A 20456-nucleotide genomic window follows, 5' to 3' on the forward strand; every position below is an offset into this window, starting at 1 on the left:
AAAGAACACATCCCCTTACATGTGCCTGGGTGCTGCAGCCTTTAGCCATGCCTGCAAACATTCAACCCATCAGCAGAGTGCACAGCTAAATGGAGCCAGAGATGTATCCTTTTACATAAAGCTTGGGAACAAAATGATTGCTAATAGCTGTGAAAGGCAGGCCATAGACTGTACGAGCCAGGAGGAGAAGTAGCAATTGATGAATTGATGACAGAAAAATGATGGTGGGCTCAAGTGGACTTCTGCAGCTTCAAAGGTTATATTGCAGAGATGCAAGTTTATAGGGAATTCAGAGTATTTACTATCAACACAGGAGAGAACTTGTTACAAGTGTGGGAAAAAATGTAAGACTGGAGTTCAGCTTTAAAGCACATGATTCGTACTGGCCTCAACTGAGCACCTTATACAACTGTACTGTGCTATTATAGCGGACCAGAAATCCATTAAACTTAAACGAAGACAACAAATAGGAGCAACGTTAATAAACAAAGTATACATTATTTCCCACAGCTGCCAACAAGACACTAGATCTAGCGGTCAAAATAACATTTTTATCAAATGTTTAAGTTATTACAAGAGGGAGAATTTAATCAAAATCTTACCAGAGTAAGTAAATGCAGGACTGAGATAATGTAATCTGTACCGGACGTTTGGCAATTCTCCAGTTGGTCTAATCCATATGCAATTATCATCTCACAGTGAATTGCCATACTGGAATCCATACTGCCGAGCAGCACACCCACACATTCATTGGCAGCTGTCAGTACAGCCTCTGAAGAAAATACCTGATTGGCTGCTGTAACACACCTCATTACCCGATACAGAATCTAAATATAACAAAACAACAAAAAAGAATTTACAAGTAACTATTTTATTTACACATTTTCATAGATTAGGCTCCGATTTATTTTATTTTTTTTACACATTTAAAACCCTTTCCCATACACAGTATTTGAGGTTGAATAACAGACACAGATCTATCAAGGTCAACGTGTGCACGTGCATGCGTGGACTAGTTTTTAAGAGTACCTGTACCCCTGTATGTTATGGTCTCTGAGCAAGGTATCTAAATGCTTTTTGAATGATTCAATACTCTGCTGATACCACTGCTTGGGGCAGCGAGTTCCAGATTATATATTTTTTTCCCCATAATTTTTTATAGAGTTTGCAAGTTAAACAAGGTATATCACAGTACATGCGATCCATCAAAACATATCACATTTTCAACAGGTCAGCCATCCTGTGGCACATAACCCATGTACAGCAATACAGTAGAGAAGAACAGTTAAAAAAGAAATGAGAAAACAGAACCTTGTGGAAAACAAAATATTCAACATCTCGCATTTAGATGCGCTGTGTATTAACAGATCGCCTGACCCACACACACAGAATCAGGGTCAAATCCGAACCCCGGTACAGAGTCATGACCCGCCTGTATCAGTCAAGTCGCCAGGTCGTGCCAAAGGACCATTCGCACACAACCCTCCTTCCCACTAAGCATCCTCGTTGTTAAAGCTCAAAAGGTAAGCAGCATACTCTTCAGTCGTCTGAAAGTGTGTCCAACACGCCCATTGTGAAGTGTAATTAGCAAGTGCATCTCTAGAGATATGAATAAGCTTCTCTATCTCCTGAACTCTATTCAGTCTCCTAAACCACTCGCCCACTGTAGGGATTCTGGAGGACCACCAATGGACCGGTACACATGCACGGGCCGCATTGACCATATGCTTAGCCAATGATTGAGTACAGTTTGTCTGGTAGCGAAGTGTGGTGGAGTAGGAACTGGGCAGGGGTGTAATTGCAAGTTCCAGATTTTAACTGCTCTTACTGAATAAAAGCCCCTACGCCCCTTGTGGTTAAATCTTTTCTCCACCAGTTTTAGGTGGTGGGCTCTAGTCCTTGTTACGGAATTTGCAGTAAAAAGTTTATTGCAGATACTCCTTCCCAGGGAAAAAGGCACAGCAACACCTTGGTGATGTTCAAACCCCCAGCACAGGGGGCAGGACATATCCAGGTTGCCTTGAAGAGGCTGAAGACTCGCATCGGGGACTACCTGTGGCATAGAGACGGGCCTCCTCCAAACACAAGTCAAGTCTAGGTTAAAAAAAAAAAAAAGTCTTTTAGACTGGTTATGTTTGTTCCTATACACAAACGAGCAGTTAACGCTTGCCGTACGGGGGTAACAGCACTGCAAGGGTTAAAAAAAGTTTCCTGGAGTTAAGCAGAACCCCCTTGCCCACCGGCAACACCCAATATTTAGCTCTCAAAAAAAAAAAACTACCTAGGGGAACAGACTACAAAACAGATCTAGGGATACACTACAACTGCTCATGAACAAAACACCAGAACAGCAGGACAAAAATACAGCAATCTTTGACAAAAACTGTAAAGGGCCAATTTGTATACTTACATCTATGACATATGCTTCAGTAATGGGAGGTCCTCGAATTGGAGTAAATCGCTCTCCAATACTTCGTACCACAGTACTAAACACTCGGAGAAGAGCAGCAAGTTTAGGCAATGAAACAGATGGAGGAGGAATGTCTTCATCCACGGATTCCCCAGAAGCTACATTGCCAAGATCCTGAAGGGGAAAGGGGAAGTAATTATGTCAAACATTTATATGTACATGGGTTTGTAGTGCGTCAGACAATACTTAGATGCTCAAGCTTCTGCCATTTTTACAAATCAACCACTACAAGCTCTTGAGAGTACACCTCTCAAGAGCCCTCAGCCTTGATGCAAGCAGTGGGCTGGTTCTTGGGAGGATTTATGCAAATATCAAAATGCCTTGATGGCTGGATATCAGTTTGGAGGAGTGAGATTACCTAGGCAGGCTGCGTTTGCATGCAGACTGCTAAAAGTATTACACAGATGTCATGCTGAGCCTCCACGATTGAAAGAACTGAAATCCAATAAAAGTAGCAGTTTAGGCACAGTAATGCTCAGGAGGAAAGGGATGATGCTGGACATCCTCTAGCCAGGAAAAAAGGCAGACTGACTTGCTTCAGCTTCTAATGAACACTGTACAAAGCTTACAGTGTGCAGCACAATCACCGTAATTTCAGTGTCAGACAGGAGCCTCTACAACTGTGCAAGACTGAAGACAAGGCTAGAGTTCAGCTTCAACTAAAAAAGCCCTTTATATTATTTACATATACCAGTACACATATTTAACAGCTCATCAGTGAAATATGCTACTGTGGTATCTTATATTTCTTTGTACAGCACGTTTGCTCTGCAAGTGTAAGTATTAAAAAATCACAGCATTTTACATCCGACATGTCTATGTTAACACTAATTGTCAAACATTGAGGGATGCATTGGTAGAATTTGATTTTTTGAGTGTAAAAGGTCTGCTTAAAGTCCCCGATCACACATGCGCTGCGTGTGTTTAACACGTGTGTGCGTTAAACAAGCACTAAACATGCACTAAAGTGCGCACTTTGATGCACGTTTGCAAACCGTGTACAAATGTGGAACGCAATTACTGTGCCATTACTAGTTAATGGCACCCCAAACACAGCTGAGCAAACAAATTGATGTGGACGCGCACCAAATGCAGGAAGCACGCGTCACCGTGATGCTCAGGTTTGAAAGGGGGCTTAAATTGACACAGCCTATTGTAGAAGAATAAAGGAGGTCAGCAAGGCACTGCAAAGCAAATGCACTAATCAATAAATCGTAATACGTGAATAATATAGTGCTAAATATCAAATAGATCACATATAACCAATATAATTAATAAAAATAGTAATAATAATAGTAAAAAGTGTTTCTCATTGTAATATCTCCAATAGAGATTAAGTGCAAATTGGTAATTAAAAGCCCACCATAAATTGATGCGCAAAAAAAAAAAAAAGTGAAGGCGGGCAGTAAAAAGGTAAGTGAATGTGAAGATTTATAGATTTCCAAAACAAACCTGCAGAAATACACTTGCAGCCTTATTAAAGCAGGTTTTTCTCTAAGCCCGCCATGACTTTATATTCCGGAGTACCGTATAAGAGGAAGTGTGACCAGATCTCTGTAGTCTACAACTTCCTTCTCATCTTGGCTCCCTATTGGCCAGTGTGGATGCCCATCACACTTAGTAGCCAAAGAAAGCTGACAAAAAAAAAAATTGGGGGGGTTGGGTTAAGCAGGGGTAGCCAAACTCCGGCCCTCCAGCTGTGGTGAAACTACAAATTCCACCAGGCATTGGCAGATTTCCACAGGGTTAAGCAGGGGTAGCCAAACTCCGGCCCTCCAGCTGTGGTGAAACTACAAATCCCATCAGGCATTGCAAGATTCTCACAGCCATGACTCCCGGAGAGAGATGCAGCATGGGATTTGTAGTTTCACCACAGCTGGAGGGCCACAGTTTGGCTACACCAGGGTTAGGACGACTACACAAAACATGAAAGAAATCAGATTTCTTATCCCCCCTAATACAGCACTCTGGATTTTAGGTTCAGTGGGAAGCTGTGCAAGGAAAGGGTCTGTGCCCAGGCACTGTGAGGTCATTGACAGACAAAGTATTTCTAGTTAAATAAAATAACCATTACATAAACTTCTAGATTTCCAAATGAAATATAACAGACTCAATGGCTTAAAGTGTGGTTTTTGTGTAGCATTCTTTTAAATAGCTGATAAAGCAGTCCCTCACCTCAGCATAGGCTTCCATGTCTTCCAAAAACTGTCCCAGTAGAGTTGTGGAAAATGCCAGGTCTGCAACCCAAAATGGTTCGAGACTCTGTAACCATCCTGTAACAGCAAACCACTAATGAGATCAGTTGACAAAAACACAGATATTCTAAAAGACTTTATAGAAATGCTCCATTAATAATGCACACAGTGTAAATCTAAGCCACTGCACTCTTTCTGTATTTGGAGACTTTGGTGTCTCCATGTGTGTAGTGAGCCTGATGATGTATTATCACTCATCTTTTGTAATGCAGTTCCTGTAATACAGTAGCTGCTCTGCCAGGGTTCTGAAATAGTTTCCTACATGTCCACTAGCTTGACTGACTGAGAAACAGAGGTCGACACTGCTGACCTCATTCTAAAAACTCTAGCTGCCTTGCTATGTTACCAATTCACTGCCTGTCCTCATCTGCATACCCGTTCTGGGTTATTGGTTCAAAGGTTTGAGTTCAGAGTCAGCACAATAGAAAAAAAGACACCTAGCAACTGCAGATTAAGTCAATAATGTTTCTCTTAATAAAAAAAATAAAAAATAAAAGTTTTCTTTACACTTGATGCCAACATAACTTGAGGGAAACTAGATCAGAGGACAGGTTAGAGGGAGACCATGAAAGATCTGATCATTGCTTCCATCAAATAAAGCCAGCTTATTAGGGTAATGCAGTGCACTGCAGATTAACTAAGCGTGCATGTAAACCCTGGAAGATGTACAAATTCTCCCTACCACATATACATGCAACATGCTTCCAAGAGCCAACAGATTTGCTTTAAAAGTACTGTATATTTAAACCCTAAAACACTTTCCTTTATTTTCTCCTGGTAGTCCTGTGAATAAAACACTTTCTTCCCTAGGGTGGCAACACTCACGCACTCCAAGGTATCTAAGGGGGAGCCACAGTTGCCACCCAGGATGGACTTTAGCCATGTCATCTCCTCCATTTCTATTATAGGGGTAGGGGGATTAGCATACAGAAAGCAGACATTGCTTATGCTTTTAGTTCAGCTCACAGGAAGTGACAAGAACACTGGCAAGAGCAACAGGTATTTTGTGTACTTGCTAGAAAATGAAAAGTAATGCGACCATAACCTTTTTTGGGGTTTACATATTCTTTAATGTTCATCTAGGCAATGAGTGGTAATATTGTAGTTTGTGTACACACACACACACACACCTCTACTAAGTTTCAAGCAGTACAAAACGCAAACTGTGCAGGTTTCCTGAAACAACACCTTACAATTAAGTTTTACAGCACCTGAAACATGCAGCATGAATATGTTTGTTAGTGGTTTGAGCAGGATGATAAAAACTAAATTCATTTAGGTGTTAAAAAAATTTACAAAAAAGAAATTAAAAACTAAAAATTCAGAAGTGACAAGTGATGCAAGCATGACACAAATCCAAGCAACCGTCTTAATGGAAAAACAGCTTACCAGACACTTGCTGTGTGAGAGAAGGTTTTTGTGTGTGATCTATATGCCATCCAACCAAAATATCAACTGTGTCCTGTGCAAAAAGAAGATATAATTTATAAAGTACCAGCTTGCATTAATTGCATAATAATTGCAGAATAATTAACAATTACTCACTGATTAAGTCACTGATGCTTAACCGCATTAACAAATTAAAAAAGTGAAGGCCGTGCTGGACTTAAATATATACATAGGCTAGTATAATACAACTAATGAACAGTTCTCAAAAGCCATCCTAATTGCAAACATTAAAAAATGCTCAATCGTGATGTAATGCAACAGAAAAGTGCTTAAAAAAAGAAATAAAAGTCTATGAAACAAGAAAGTCCAAAGACCCACAACACAAAATATTATTATTGTACAGGCCAACAATTTGCGCAGCGCTTTACAATATAAGGAAGACATTACAATACAATTCAAGACAACATGGCAAGCAGGGCTTACAATCTAAATGGGAGGGGCAAGTGATACAGGAGGAGGTACCTGTGTGGGGATGAATTGTTTGCGAAAGTGATAGTTCAGTGATTAGGTTGAGGCGCGATAGGCTTCCCTGAAGAGATGAGTCTCAAGGGATCGCCTAAAGGCAGTATGGATTATTGGTGAATATAAAGAATATTCCAATCCTTGCAATCTGTGTCACTCAACACCACGTGGGACCCTTCATTTGCAAGAATGCCACTTACTCTGACTTCCAAATTATAGGCAGGGAAAATTAGGCCTTGATAAATACCCCATTCCAGACAATGCAGGGACAAACCTACTTCATCACTCTGCTAAAGGAAGACGTGGGAATTTTCTGCAGTGGCAGGATTGCGGTATTACACTTGCATACTCATGCTGGTTATAACTAATGCTACTTGAGCACTTTGAAAATGCTAGTTTGCTTTCTGTTGTGTGGTTTTCTTTTTAATAAATGCAAAAACACACTGTATGGAGTTTATTTAATCTTTGAGCCACTTCAGAGGTGGAAAGCTGGATAGCAGTGTCATTGAGACATCTGGAAATGCCACTTTTAGTCTGATGTGGTTTACAGAGTGGAATCATCATCCATGCCCGATATGATCTTCCTATAATTTAGTGGTCATGTAATCCAGCGAGTGGTATTCTTACAGGCAAATGGTCCAACACAGTGTTGAGTGACATGGATTGGAAGATTCTTTATATCCACATGTATTCCACTTTTTTTTGTACTTTGATGAACTGTGAACTGTTGGGAGAATGTTCCTGTTGCATTACATCGTGATTAAGCATTTTAATATACATGTAATAGTTAAGGATGCACCGATACTAGTAAATCGGTGCCGATTTGAGTACTCGCCCAAATGCTCCCAAAACCCAACCTTCCGGTATCAGGACTTGCCCGATTGGCCCAGAAGTCGGCTTCAAGCTTCCTCGTCACCAGGGAGCTGGCTTCCCGGCCAATCAGAAACTGGGGGGTGGGTAATGATTTGCCCCCCGGCTTCCTGATTGGCCAGGAAGCCGACTCCATGCTCCGTCACTTGGCTTCCAGGCCAATGAGGAAGCCAGGCGGTGTGTGATGACTCGCCGCCCGGCTTCCTGATTGGTTGGAAAGCTGGCCAATCAGGGAGTCAGGTGGCAAGTCAATACCCTCCCCCCGGCTTCCTGATTGGCCAGAAAGCGGGCCACGTGTTGCCTTGTATTTAGCGACGAGGGAGCATGGAGCCGGCTCCCCACCTAGATCAGGAAATCTTGACACAGGGATCCTCCAGTCACGGTCTTAAGCCCTGCATGAATGGGACCTTAAGGGTGATCAGAGGGGACCTGCATGGGCAAGATGACAAATAAAAAAAAAAAAAAAAAAACAAACCCAGAAGGGACACAAGCAAGATACATTTCACACATTTGCACAGCAATTCTGGCGTGTCCAGGTTTTCCAATATAGACTGCAGACTGGTCATAACCAACTGAAACAAGAGAAGACCACTATAACTTAAATAAAAAAAAAAAAAGAAGAAGAAAAGCAGAAGATATGTTTTAGTTATGAAGATTTTTTTATTTATTTTTTAAAAAATTGAGCTTCCAGTTTCTTTTCACACCTTTTCCATTAGGTCCTTATCCATCCTGTTGAACAAAAATAACCTATTTCAGTAGGTCATCAGCTAAAATCTACAAACCCAAAAAGGTAAAGAGTCAGAGAGGCAACTTGCTACCCTCACTCCATCCAGTGTCATAAATTACATCTTTACATTGTTTTAAGTAGGGATGCACTGATACCGATTCAAGATTCGTATCTGTGCCGATAACGAGTAATTGGGCGAGTACTCTTACTCGCCCAACTGCTCCGATACCTTTCCCCGATACTGGAGCTTCCGCTCAGAGGGAGATTTTCTCTGACAGGCAGTGCCGTGAGGGAACATGGAGCCGGGAAGCTGGCTCCATGCTGTTTGGCAGGCTTGATACTGATTGGCCGGGCAAAAACAAAATCTAATATGGCGACACAACCCCCACCCTGCAGACAAATCATTCCCCTCACATAGATCCTTAGTAGCAGTCATTACCGTACCAGTCTTTTTGCCAGCTGGGCAGACACCTATCTCCAAGCTCTTCCTGATCTGCCCATGTCTTATGTGCACAGCGCCCACGTGATCATTCGTCAGCCTGCTACTGCGCATGATTTCTAAATGAGCGCTGTGCAGTCTGCACATGCGCAGTAGCAGGATGAGGGTCAATCAGGTGGGCGGTGTACACACAGGAGACGTGGGCAGATCCGTGAGAGCGATGTCTGCCCAGCTGGACTGGTACGGTAATGACTACTGCTAAGGATCTACGTGAGGGGAATGAGGTGTCTGCAGGGTTGGGGGGGGGGTCATGTCACCATATTGTCAGATCTGTTTGGCTGGCCTCGATGCAGATTGGCTGGGAAGCCGGCTTTCCGGCCAATCAGCATCAAGCCGGCCAAACAGAATGGAGTTGGCTTCCCGGGCAATCAAGAAGTCGGGTGGTGGGTAATGACACGCCGTCTGGCTTCCTAGCATATATGAATGAGAGCACATTATACAAACAGATCTGCATACCTGAAGATTTATAATTGTATGTCATGCTTTTTTTAAAACCAGTTAGTGATATATTTATGTCCAAAACTGATATTTTATCTAATGAACTCTTTTTGTAATTGGAATACTAGTCGCGATCCTCTGTTAACCCTTTTTAAACCAGCCACTCTTGTTAGCTGGTTTATCTTTTTGGTATATAGGGTTCATTTTGGTTACGGATCTGGTTGACAAAAATGAGATAAAGGGTAATTTAAATGGTTCGGATCTCCAGGCAGAAACAAAATCGTTTTCTATTAGTACTGCAGCACCGCATGGGGGCTGGGCACATGGAACAAAAATAATATATGCCTGCAATGTTGTTTAACTTTATATAATATTAAAAAAAAAAAAAAGGACATTAAATAATGAAATAAGTAGATCTTGCCATTGCTAACAAAGGCTTGTATCCCCCTAGTGGGGAAAATAGATGAGCACATGCCCAGACTCCAGAACACTGTATAGTGTGGCACAGCTATATCCAATTCTGCATACCTGGCTTTATATTATAAAAAAAATATAATATAAAGCCAGGTATGCAGAATTGGATATGGCTGTGCCACACTATACAATACAGTGTTCTAGAGTCTGGACATGTGCTCATCTATTTTTCCCCACTATGGGGATACAAGCCTTAGTTAGCAATGGCATGATAAATATTCATTTCATGTTCTTCATAATATGAAGAAACTGACCTAAAATCATTATTTTGTATTGCTTTAGAAAAAATGTGACCTGCCCCTTTAAGAAAAAGTATCGGTAATTGGTATCGGTGAGTACTTGAAAAAAAAGTATCGGTACTCGTACTCGGTCTTAAAAAAGTGGTATCGGTGCATCCCTACAGAGAACTCAAGGGTTCACTCCAACGAAGTCAATATAACAGGTGCAGGGGGGCACACCTATAAAAGGTTACGCAGGAATTGAAATTAGACCATTGTCCCAGACTGGCGAGATGGGAATCATCAAAAAGGCACCTCGGATGAAACTAGAACATCTTCTTTGACATCCAGAGTTACACTGGGGCTTGCAGATAGCTGTGGAGCCTGCTTAAACCAGACTGCAGCCATGAGTCTAAGAAGCTGCTGATCCACCAGAATGCAGCAAAGCATCAACAGCCATGGAACAAGGGACAGAAATCTTAGCAGAATCCCTAAAAGTATTCCATCTCAATACGTGCATGACAAGGTACTGAAGATACCCCCAAGATACTGTAGGTCAAAGAAGTAGGATCAATTTCCAGGGAAATGGGTCCAATGAGGTCTTCTGGACATACTCTGTCCCCTGCAGAGAATACCTGCAGCAGGAAGCTAGGCTGCTGACAATCCAGGAAAGCACAGGGCCCTCCAGTGATGAGCTCTGTCCACCACTTAGGATCGTATGTGCACTCAAGTGTGCAAACCTCTCTCTTACAGTGCAGAGGCCGCTGGTTTAGGAGAGCCAGTTCCAAGGCATTGTGCTTAGGAACATGCAGTGCCAGTGAGGCCAACACTATCATGATTGCCTTGTGCAGGGACCAAGCTACTTTCCCTGTTGCAGGAGGATTCCCACTCCAATGCAGTCCAAATAAGAAAATTTGGTCAAGGCGAGATCATCCAAAGTGGAGGGAACCAGACTGCAGTCCCAAGGATGGAAGAGCTGAAGAGAATAGAATCCCCCAGTTACAGGGAAAATAAACTAACCCAGCCACCAGAAGCAGCTGAAGGATTACAGTAGTTACTACTTGGTATGTAGAAACAAGTCTGTAGGCCTGCTCAGAACTCAAGCTCATGAAAAGGAGGGACTGAAAGGAGCTAAAAAGGAAAAAAAAAAAAGTTGAGGTGGAATTCATCCTGAGGAAGAGGTTCCCCCAACTGCCTACACTCCCGTGATGAAGCGGTGAACACCTGCCTGATAAAAGGAACCAAGGGTGTGAGCCTTTTTACTAAGGGCTTAAATTGAACCACCTCACTCAACACTCGATCTGTATGGATCTTGCAGGAGTTGGGCCCTTCAGGAAGGTGCCTACTACAAGGATCCATAAAGCAAACTCTTCACAGAAGGAGCATTTGCACAGGAGGGATGTCAGGAGAGGGCACTAGACTGAACAGAAGGGCAAATGCTCAGAATGTAGTAGGTGTGATCGGTTGACAGCCAGGGTCCAGGTCTTTATTCAGGTAGAGGAGAACTGCTCCCAGTCAATCCTGTAGATCAGGTTTCTCTGGAGACAAGGGACAGTAGTATTATGTACCACAGGGGACTTTTGTAAATCCCAAAGACATGGTATCTTCCTTAGAAAAGGACTGGAGGCCCAGGTGGGGGACAGCTCCAGAACATGCAGATTGGAAGGTAGTTCAGAAGGGTTAGCCAACCTCGGAGTTCCAGCTTTGCCGGCTCAGTGGAAATGAGACTGAGGGCACAGGAGCACCATGGATGAAGCAAAAGGGTGGGAAATCAGGTTTCCTATTACTAGACACCCTATATGTTGAAGCAGCAGTATGCTCTGATCTCCCATGACATTACTAATGTCAAGCAAAGGGCTTTAGAGAAAACATTCCTTGAGGGCCAAGCGAGTTTGGCACTTCTTGAATGCGTCTGCACATCTCTATGGGCATTAGCCCCAAGCAGGACATAAGCTTAGATGCATGTAACAAGCCATCACAACAACTGAAGCATAAGACTAGACATTTTCTCCACACGCACCATGAAACAAGGGTCTACCCCAGCAGTGGAAAGTTTCTTTTGATGGAATTAACCCAATCTGACAGTTTGCCAGATTAAGGTCACTGTCAACAGAGAATGGAGGGCAGAATTGGCTGTTCAAACTGGCATTTAAAAGATGGATTTTAACTGACAGTATAGCTGTAAAAAATAAGTCAAGGCAACTGGACTTGCTGTATTTTTCCTAAAGATGTTTCACTGGTCATCTAACCAGCTTTCTCAATTCAGAATTCTGGTTAGATGACCAGCGAAACGTCTTTAAGAAAAAAAAATATAGCAAGTCTAGTTGCCTTGACTTATTTTTTTTACAGATATTCGATGACCTGGATGAATGAGAACCTTCAGACATATTGCCTGTCAGTAGGAACCTTAAAAAGGTAAGCATGCCTTCTACCTTTCTAGTCGTGTTCCTGTCAAGGCGGGTCACTGGTGGATCCACAGTGGAAATAGACTGCCATTAAACGAATTCCTCTCAAAAGGGGAACAATTGCAACACACCCTCAAGTGGGGCCCTTAAGGGTCACTTCAGGGTGCTTCCAGTCCTCATAAAGGAATACCTTGAATAGCAGGTGCAATGGGAAAGTTTCTACCGCTGTAGACGTTCTAAAAAGAACAAAGGCAGGAGAGTAGATGCCCCCAGTACCACCAGGAGACTGCCCCCACTGTGTGTGAGTGCAAGACATGATGAGTCTTGAGGCCTCAGGTACTCCTAAACCCAGGCAAGTGGTGTTGAGAAGGGTCAATTGGACAGAGGTGACAAGGTCACCAGATGCAGGCAGTGGGAACAGACCAGAGATCCACATAGTACTTGTAAGAAGGAGCAGCAGAAATCTGAAAGACACCCAACTGTGCAAATAGAGAGGTAGCTCCCAGTGCATTAGCCTGCACAGCCTTATTCACAAATGATTCTTCAGAAAAGAGGTCAAGCGCTGATGCAATGCAAACGCTCTGGAAAGCGCTCTACGGCTAACATTTACCAGTACACGAAGGTCTGGGAAGCACCACAATGCAAAACCCAATGTCACACTCCAGGCAAGCCTTGCACATCCACAGACCGGGGTGGTCCGGGTACAGCACTTCAAAGTCAAGCTGAGGAAAGGCCAATCCAGGCAGCTGCTATGCAGAGACCAGTTTAAGCTACAGTGCAGTAAGGATTCTTGATTGAAGTTAATGAAAAACTAAATCCATAAAGAAAAATCAGGAAAAAAAAAAAAAGATATACAAGGCTACAGCTGAAGAAAAGGTGTCCATCCTCCCAGGAAAGCTAGCAAACAAAACCGAGGGATTCTGGGTAGAGGATGGGTTTACTGGAGGCTGGTTTACAATTTTTCTATTTGCCAGTGTCCAATACAAAAGGCAACACTAAAATGGCCCAAGAGGGTAATCTGTAATGCAAGATACCTCCAAACCGGAGTATATTAGGTCTTATAAAACAAAACACTTGATAAAATGTTTTAACATATCAGGAGGCAACATGGCAGAGCAAACTATGGTATACATTTAAACATACCTGCATTACTGATGAAAATGCCTTCTTTTCTCCTACAGTTTCCAAAGCTTTGTAAGTGGCACAAAGTAGAAGTAACTTCACTTCATCTTTAGAAGAGGAGCTAAATTTGTTAAAAATCCACTTAAAGATCTTCTCTGCCTCATAGCTCAGACCAGCACAGAGCAAGCCAAGGCACTGTGCTCCCTCCTGCCGCAGTTCTTGAAGCAGTTTGCTACTGGAAGAGTGGAAGAGTAAAAGACAGTCATATTGTTTGAGCACAGCAGGAAACCTACAGGTAAAAAAGCTGTACTAATCTAAAGGCATTGTGCACAGTCTGTACAAGAACGGTCTACCTACATGCATATAAACAAACACACGCACGATAAAATATAAAAACCCCATTTTAAGAGAATTTAGACTCCTATAATTACAAAAACTAATACTTTGTAAGGTCTTCCAGAGTACTCAGAGCACTACATGACATACCCTCAATTTCAGGAGCTAAACGTATGCTAGGAGCAGCCCTCTACCACATCTCACGATAGGTCTGTAAAACTGTTCATATGTCGTGCTAATTTTGGCCGGTTCTTGATAAACCGAACAAAATTCACACAGTGGGTGACCGTCAGCACCATCTGGCATTATTCGATCAGAGAATAGAAGGAACCGGATAGATCATCTTTGGCGAACAGTGACAGCAGCTGATTGGTTGCAGTCCCTGTTCGCCTGAAGATTTTCTATCCGGTACATTCAATTTTCTATATTACAGTATTCTGACAGCAGCACACCCTCTACTGTCAGAATACAAAGGACACAGTGGGAGATTCGTTCATCCACGCTGTTTAGCATGGAAGGAGGAAATCGGTTTTATTTCGTTCTGCCTACAGGCTGAACAAAAAACGAACAGTCTATCACTGCACTTTAAAGCTGGCCCATACACTAACAATGAAGGGCAAATAGTGGACTTGAGCTCAAAAGTTATGAAGTATATAACCAAACCCCACAGGTTTTGGGGCCCATGCAGCACTGAAATCTAGAACACATTTCTGCCTGCATATACTTCATCCCTGTAGACTGTTAAATGCAAACAGAGGTACACTTTAAATCCCATAGAAAGATTAAATGGAGCCACTTCATTCGAAGTGAAAACATACCTTTCATTTAACACATCATTTATAGCAGTCAGGATATTGTCAAGATGTTTAACCAGCACCTACATAAAAGAAAAATTAAACAAATTGCACAGGAAAATTTAAGACAGGACAAATACAAATGCAGAACAAAAGCATTACATAGGGCTTGGTTATTCCTGAATTTGTACCATGTACCACTGGTTCATGGTACCAGTGCAAAGTTCAGGATTTACCACTACCCTGGTGGGAGAATACGCTTAATGGCTTTCTGTGAACATACAGATTAAATTAATCTGTGACCCAAGAAATAGGTGATATCATGTGCTTCAGCTGCAATTTTAGAACCAACAACATTCTGACTGAACAATTGCTCCTTTAGTTGGTGGTAAAAGTAGTAACAGCTTTTTAATAGAACAAGTCTAAAAATGTTATTGAAACACTGAGTTAAAATGACTACTGTATAACTGGAGCTAAATATATCACTGAAAAACTTGCCCTATTCTCATTAAGTCCACTGGGGAAACGTTCTAGCTTCTTAGTATATTCTGTGATTATAGAAGGGTTGGGACACGCAAAAAGCAAAGCTGCTCTTCCTCTATGGCTATACAGCACCACAAGGCACTGGATCATCAGTATGAAGACAGCGGTAGCAGTACCTACTAGAGAAACAAAGACTGCCAAGGTCAGTAGGAGTAAAGGTTACATGTACTGAAACCAAACAAAATTGACAGATTCCCAAAATTCACGAGCAAGCTAATTTTGACTTTAACTCTCATATCTATCCTATGACATAGGAGAGTAAGAATCCTCCATGGACCCACCGATGCAGCTGCAGGTGTTCAGAAGGAAGACCCCATTATGGACAGCTAGGACCACCACCCGTCACTAGGAATCTCATATGGAGGTGAAAATCTTTGGATTATTTTATTCAGCACAAGTAGAAGGTCCAGGGGCAGCTTATTAAAAAAATTGTGATGCTATGACTTATTTTGCACCTTGGTTTTCTATAACCTCTCACCCCTGCACATCCCTTATGGACCAGAGCAGCTTTTACATTATAGGTATAGGTAGAAATCATAGCTTCAGCGATGCCCCTAACTCTCAGAACCTGGTCTTCAACAGCCATTCTACTAAAGCCAGCAAACCAAAAGAATGGCAAATAAGTCCTTGGGACAGAAAATTCTCATGACCTGGCAATGACCAAAGAGTATTTGCTAGGAGTCGTTCCAAAGCAGCGCACCTAACATGCCTGGGCCAATTCAGAGCAATGAGGATTACTGGAAGGCCCCTCATCTCGATCCTGCAAAGCAGATGAGGAAGAAGTGCATAGATCAGGGTGTACTGATCCCACAAAGCCACCAGAGCATCCATTGCTTTTGCTAAGAGATCTCTGTAACTGAAGAAAACCTGTCCAGTGTTCTTGAACCCAGAGGCCAGGAGATCCACTTCTGGCATCCCCCACCCTGAAACACCTCAGGGTCAGGGGACCACTTCCCCTGAGTCCATGTGCTACCAGCTGAGGAGATTTGCCTGCCAACTGTCCACTCCTAGGATGTAAATGGTGGACAGGGCCCCAATTGAAGTTCCACCCAGAACAGTGTCTGTTCCACCTCTGTTTCCAGGAAGACTTCTGATTCCCCCCTAATAAGCGATTTACACCACTGCCGTGGTGTTGTCCAACAAACCGGATCAGGTGGCCCTCCAACAGAATGGTCCAGCACTTCCGAGGCTACCAAATTGCTCAAAGATGTTGATCAGGAGACAAGACTCCAAGGACAACAAAGTCCCCTGCGCTAACTGGGTGCCCAGGACAACTCTTAAGCCCGCAAGGCAGGTGTCTGTCTTAAGACACCTCCAAAAACGACTAGAAGGAAGGACCTCCGAGTCTAGAGCCAGACTCTTGAGCTACTAAACCAGTGCCACACTGGTCCTCCATGACATGAATTGGACTCTGCAGAAACCGGACGACAGAATGTCACAAAGTCTAGAGTGCAAGAGTGTCTGAAATTTCTGATGGGAAAGAACAATCTGGTCTAAGCTGTGTACAGGACTAGACACAGACACTCCAAACAAGGAGTCAGTTCGAGTGACAATTTCTGAAATTTCATGACCCATCCGAACTGCTGTAACGTCAGGATTGTAAAAGCCACATTGTCCGACAAAGCCTTTGCCAACTGTTCCCTCAAAAGTAGGTTGTCTTAAGTATCCCATAATGGGGATGCCACAAGAGCACTGAGTGCTAGTACTGGAGCTAGCACCTTGGTAAAAACAAGAGGTCCAAGAACAAACTGGTAGTGCGTAGGAATTGTTGATGCACTGGGAAGATGGGGACATTTGGGTAAACATCTTTAAAGCCAGAAGGGAGTAGATGGATCCAGGTCACACCCAACTGAGTTAAAGAGGACTCTGTTCTTAGAGTCTAACCTGTCCTCAGAGGTCAACAGAATTTCATGCTGCAGACATCAGCACCATAAGTAGGCATGCTGCAAAGCCATTAGAAGAATCTGGCCTGGGGGCACCCAGTACAGCGGAACTGTCCCAGCGTCTAGAATCAGACATGTTATGACAACAGAGTTAAAGCAAAGTGTATGCTCAGGGTCTAATCTCATTCAGGAACAGTACACTAGCAACATAAATCCCGCGCAAATATATGCTATGCAACTTAATGAGAGTTCAAAACACTTACAATTGCTATGATCAATTCCCCACCCGGTGTCTTCATAAGAATTATACTCATAAGAATACAGAGGAAATTGCAAAAGCTACAGTCAAGTGGAAAGGAGAAGGCACATTTTACATATATTCCTATTGTAAACAAGGAAGTAGACTGATTTCCATGGTGAACAATCTGTTAAGCTCTTTATCTGCTAAGGGATTTGCAATGCTGACATCACAGCCAGGAGGGCAACACCATTATACTCGATATTATTGTTGTACAATTGGGTCATCTCCCCACCTACAGCTTTCTGCCTGAATAATGGAGCAGCAACTTGCTGGTAAGTCATCCGCTCTGCTCTCTCCTATCTGTATGATCTCCATCAGCACATGTGCATACAGCAGAACCTGGGTAGCTCATAGTGGTGTTGTGCAAAGGGATAACCGGAGAAAAATATCCAGACAGGTTCAGGTACTTATGTTCGTTGTAAATAAAAATACATTTTTAAAAACGAACAAACAGCATGCAGTTTTTAGAATGTTCTTCTTTGAAACAGCTATAGCATTGGAGAAGAGAAGACTTCTGTGACATACTACATATTTACCACTAATATACAGAGAATTAAAAAAAAAAAAAAAAGCTACAAACCATTTTGTTTTCTGGTTGCTGAATAAATTCTTTCAGCTGCTTAACGGTAGCCAGTCTTCGGTCTCTGTCGTCTTCCCGGGTAATCCTCCGAAGAAGATTCGACAGCCGAGACTCTTCAGAATAGGACAGCGATCGATCTGTGGGATTTATAAAAACACATAGTTTCAGGTTTATGTTTTTCGATACTAGACATTCATTTATCATGTTGGTAAAGAACTCACAGTAAGCCCACTACCCCTGTGGTACAAGATGAAAAAGATCAGGATGGCCAAATGCATTTGAGTAATTAGTGTCTTTTCTCAGAAGTTCCCAACAGGTTTGATTTATTGATTTATTTCACTGACCTTTCCTTTGCCACCGCTTTATTCAACAGTGGAAAGTAAATAACCCGTTGTTCCAGGTATGGAGAAGCATGTGACCCACATGTGAACTAGATCATGTATGTGGTAATTTCGTGGTGGTATGTGGTAAAAAGCCGACTACACAATGGTGCTTAAACACCAACAACTACAACTGTATTTTTAAAAACAGGCGGGAAGGTAGACACGTATTTCTGGATTGCAGTTTATAAACGTCACTCAAGAATGCGCCCATTATTGAATGATCTGAGCATCGTCAGGCGGATCAAATCACAGGCAAAGCGTACAGAGCTGATCCAAGCAGCTCTGAACTTTGTGACTGTTTGTGAAGACCAATCACAGCAATCACAAAATAAACCATATTACGCCTTCCTCTCACGACAGAGAAATGGGAAGAAGTGAGGGTTTCCAAAGGATTTATGCAAAAAATGGATCAGAAGCAGCAGATCAAAGGAAAGGGATTTAAAATGGACAGTGGGATCCTCTTTTTTCTGAACCCTTTCACTCCTCCTCCTCCTCTATACATCTCAGCTCCATCCAGTCCCTGTAATGCCTGTGTATCAACTCTGTCACCTCCCTTATCTTGCACATTAACCCCCTCATCTCCATCCTCCCACTGTATGGGGCCCGCAAATTAACCCTTCACCTCAATCTCCCTCTGTGTATGACCAGTACATTATTAATGCACGGTATCTAGTGTACCTTTACCAAGCTCCATTAAATCACCGCAATTCCAGCATGTTTCTTCGTTTCCCGAAAAAACTGGGAATAAATTAGCATTACCTTGGGGTATCTACTATTTAAAAAGGGGTCAGATTCAGGGGTGTTGGTACTGTCTTGCCATTTTTATTTCATATGTGTTATAAACAGAATGTAAGGGAACAAGATTTATTTTTAAAATTCTGGCCTTTTTTCCCCCATTTATATAGGGGGGAAAAAAAACAAAAACAGAAAAGCTAGTGGTTATGAAATACAGCCAAAAGAAAGCTCTGTCTCACAAAAATGGTCTAAAATGTATTTGGGTACAGGGTTGCATGACCGAGTCACAAACTTTCATAGCACTTAAACTGAAAAATAGCCTGCTAATAAAAAGGGGTATAAAGTACAAAAATGGTTAAATTACACTATTATAAATGATTCTGGTACAAATCATTGTAAAATTAGTTATAAATTAAATACAGGCTTTTCTTTTTTACTGCTTCAAAAAAAACAAAACTATTAGGGCTTGTTTACACCATTTTCTGGTGCAGATCTTCAGACGCGGTGCTATGCATGCAGCGCGTTTTTACCGCGTTACAGTTCCCTTTTTTGTGGAGTGAGGCTGTCAGCTGTTAACTGCAGTGCGGTGCGTTTTTGCGTGTCCCTGCAGCTGATCTTTCTGTTACTGACTTACCATGCACTGTGTCTGTGTGTGGCTACAGACATCTTGATAAGAGGCAGGGTTTTGCTTCATGTCAGCGCATCTAGCAAGAACAGTGGTAGCACAATAGTGACATCAACGAATGTCACTCCAAATCGGACACTAGCAATCAGAGGCAACAGTGCCTTAGATCTCACACTCCAGATACTAAGCTATGAAGCTGTAGTCTCTCATACCAGTAAGGGCACTGCAATTTTTCAGGGGTAATTTCAGATAAAACCACATTTTCAGTGTACTCCTAGGCACATTTAATATTTCTAGATGTTCCCTAAAACAAAGCAAATCTCCATTTTTTTAGTTCGGTTCCATTTTTCCACTTTAACTGCCTAAAATAAAACATTATCCTTAAAATAAAACATTATCCTCAAAAGCAAACTTTTGCAAAAGCTAAAATTTCAGTCCCAAGTCTTTCTATAAAAGGACAGATGACTGAAGGTGCGGAGAAAAACCTGGAATCTGTCATCCTGCCTGCTGCAACAAAACATCTAAAAAGGTTAGAAATATATATTTTTTTTAATTATTTGTCGGTATGCTGTGTGAATAGATGCACATAAAAACATGTATATTAGGAGGGTTATTTCAAAATTGACTGCAAATGTGAAAAAACACTTTAACCCTTTCGCTGCCAAGGACGTACGTCGTACGGAGCTACAAAAGTGCTTCCAGTTGGCCAGCTCAGTACGTCGTACGGACCTAGCATTTACAGTTCTACTATAAGCTGATGGTCGCTTTAGCGACCATCAGCTTATAGTAGAACTGTTCAGCAGACTGTCCCCTTTAAATTAATAGCTGTCATCAGCGGCTCACAAGCCGCTGATGACCGCTAATTTTAAAAATACCGGGCGCCCCCC

At 42.3% G+C, this 20456-nt stretch overlaps 1 protein-coding gene across 1 annotated transcript in view; it reads right to left on the reverse strand.

Moving 5' to 3' along the window:
- The window catches only part of SMG1 (SMG1, nonsense mediated mRNA decay associated PI3K related kinase), a 168755-nt gene that overhangs the window by 124194 nt on the left and 24105 nt on the right, over window positions 1-20456 (reverse strand). Inside the window, exons 4-11 of the mRNA XM_018572528.1 lie at window positions 17827-17963; window positions 14544-14602; window positions 13411-13624; window positions 7995-8078; window positions 6115-6187; window positions 4646-4743; window positions 2411-2584; window positions 603-827 (exon numbers count right to left, since the gene is read on the reverse strand). Of these exons, the coding sequence (XP_018428030.1) occupies window positions 603-827; window positions 2411-2584; window positions 4646-4743; window positions 6115-6187; window positions 7995-8078; window positions 13411-13624; window positions 14544-14602; window positions 17827-17963 (1064 nt within the window). The remainder of the gene's footprint in view (window positions 1-602; window positions 828-2410; window positions 2585-4645; window positions 4744-6114; window positions 6188-7994; window positions 8079-13410; window positions 13625-14543; window positions 14603-17826; window positions 17964-20456) is intronic.

This window comes from Nanorana parkeri, unplaced genomic scaffold (assembly GCF_000935625.1).
Source record: "Nanorana parkeri isolate BGI_ZX_2015 unplaced genomic scaffold, ASM93562v1 scaffold2060, whole genome shotgun sequence".
Lineage (NCBI taxonomy): Eukaryota > Metazoa > Chordata > Amphibia > Anura > Dicroglossidae > Nanorana > Nanorana parkeri.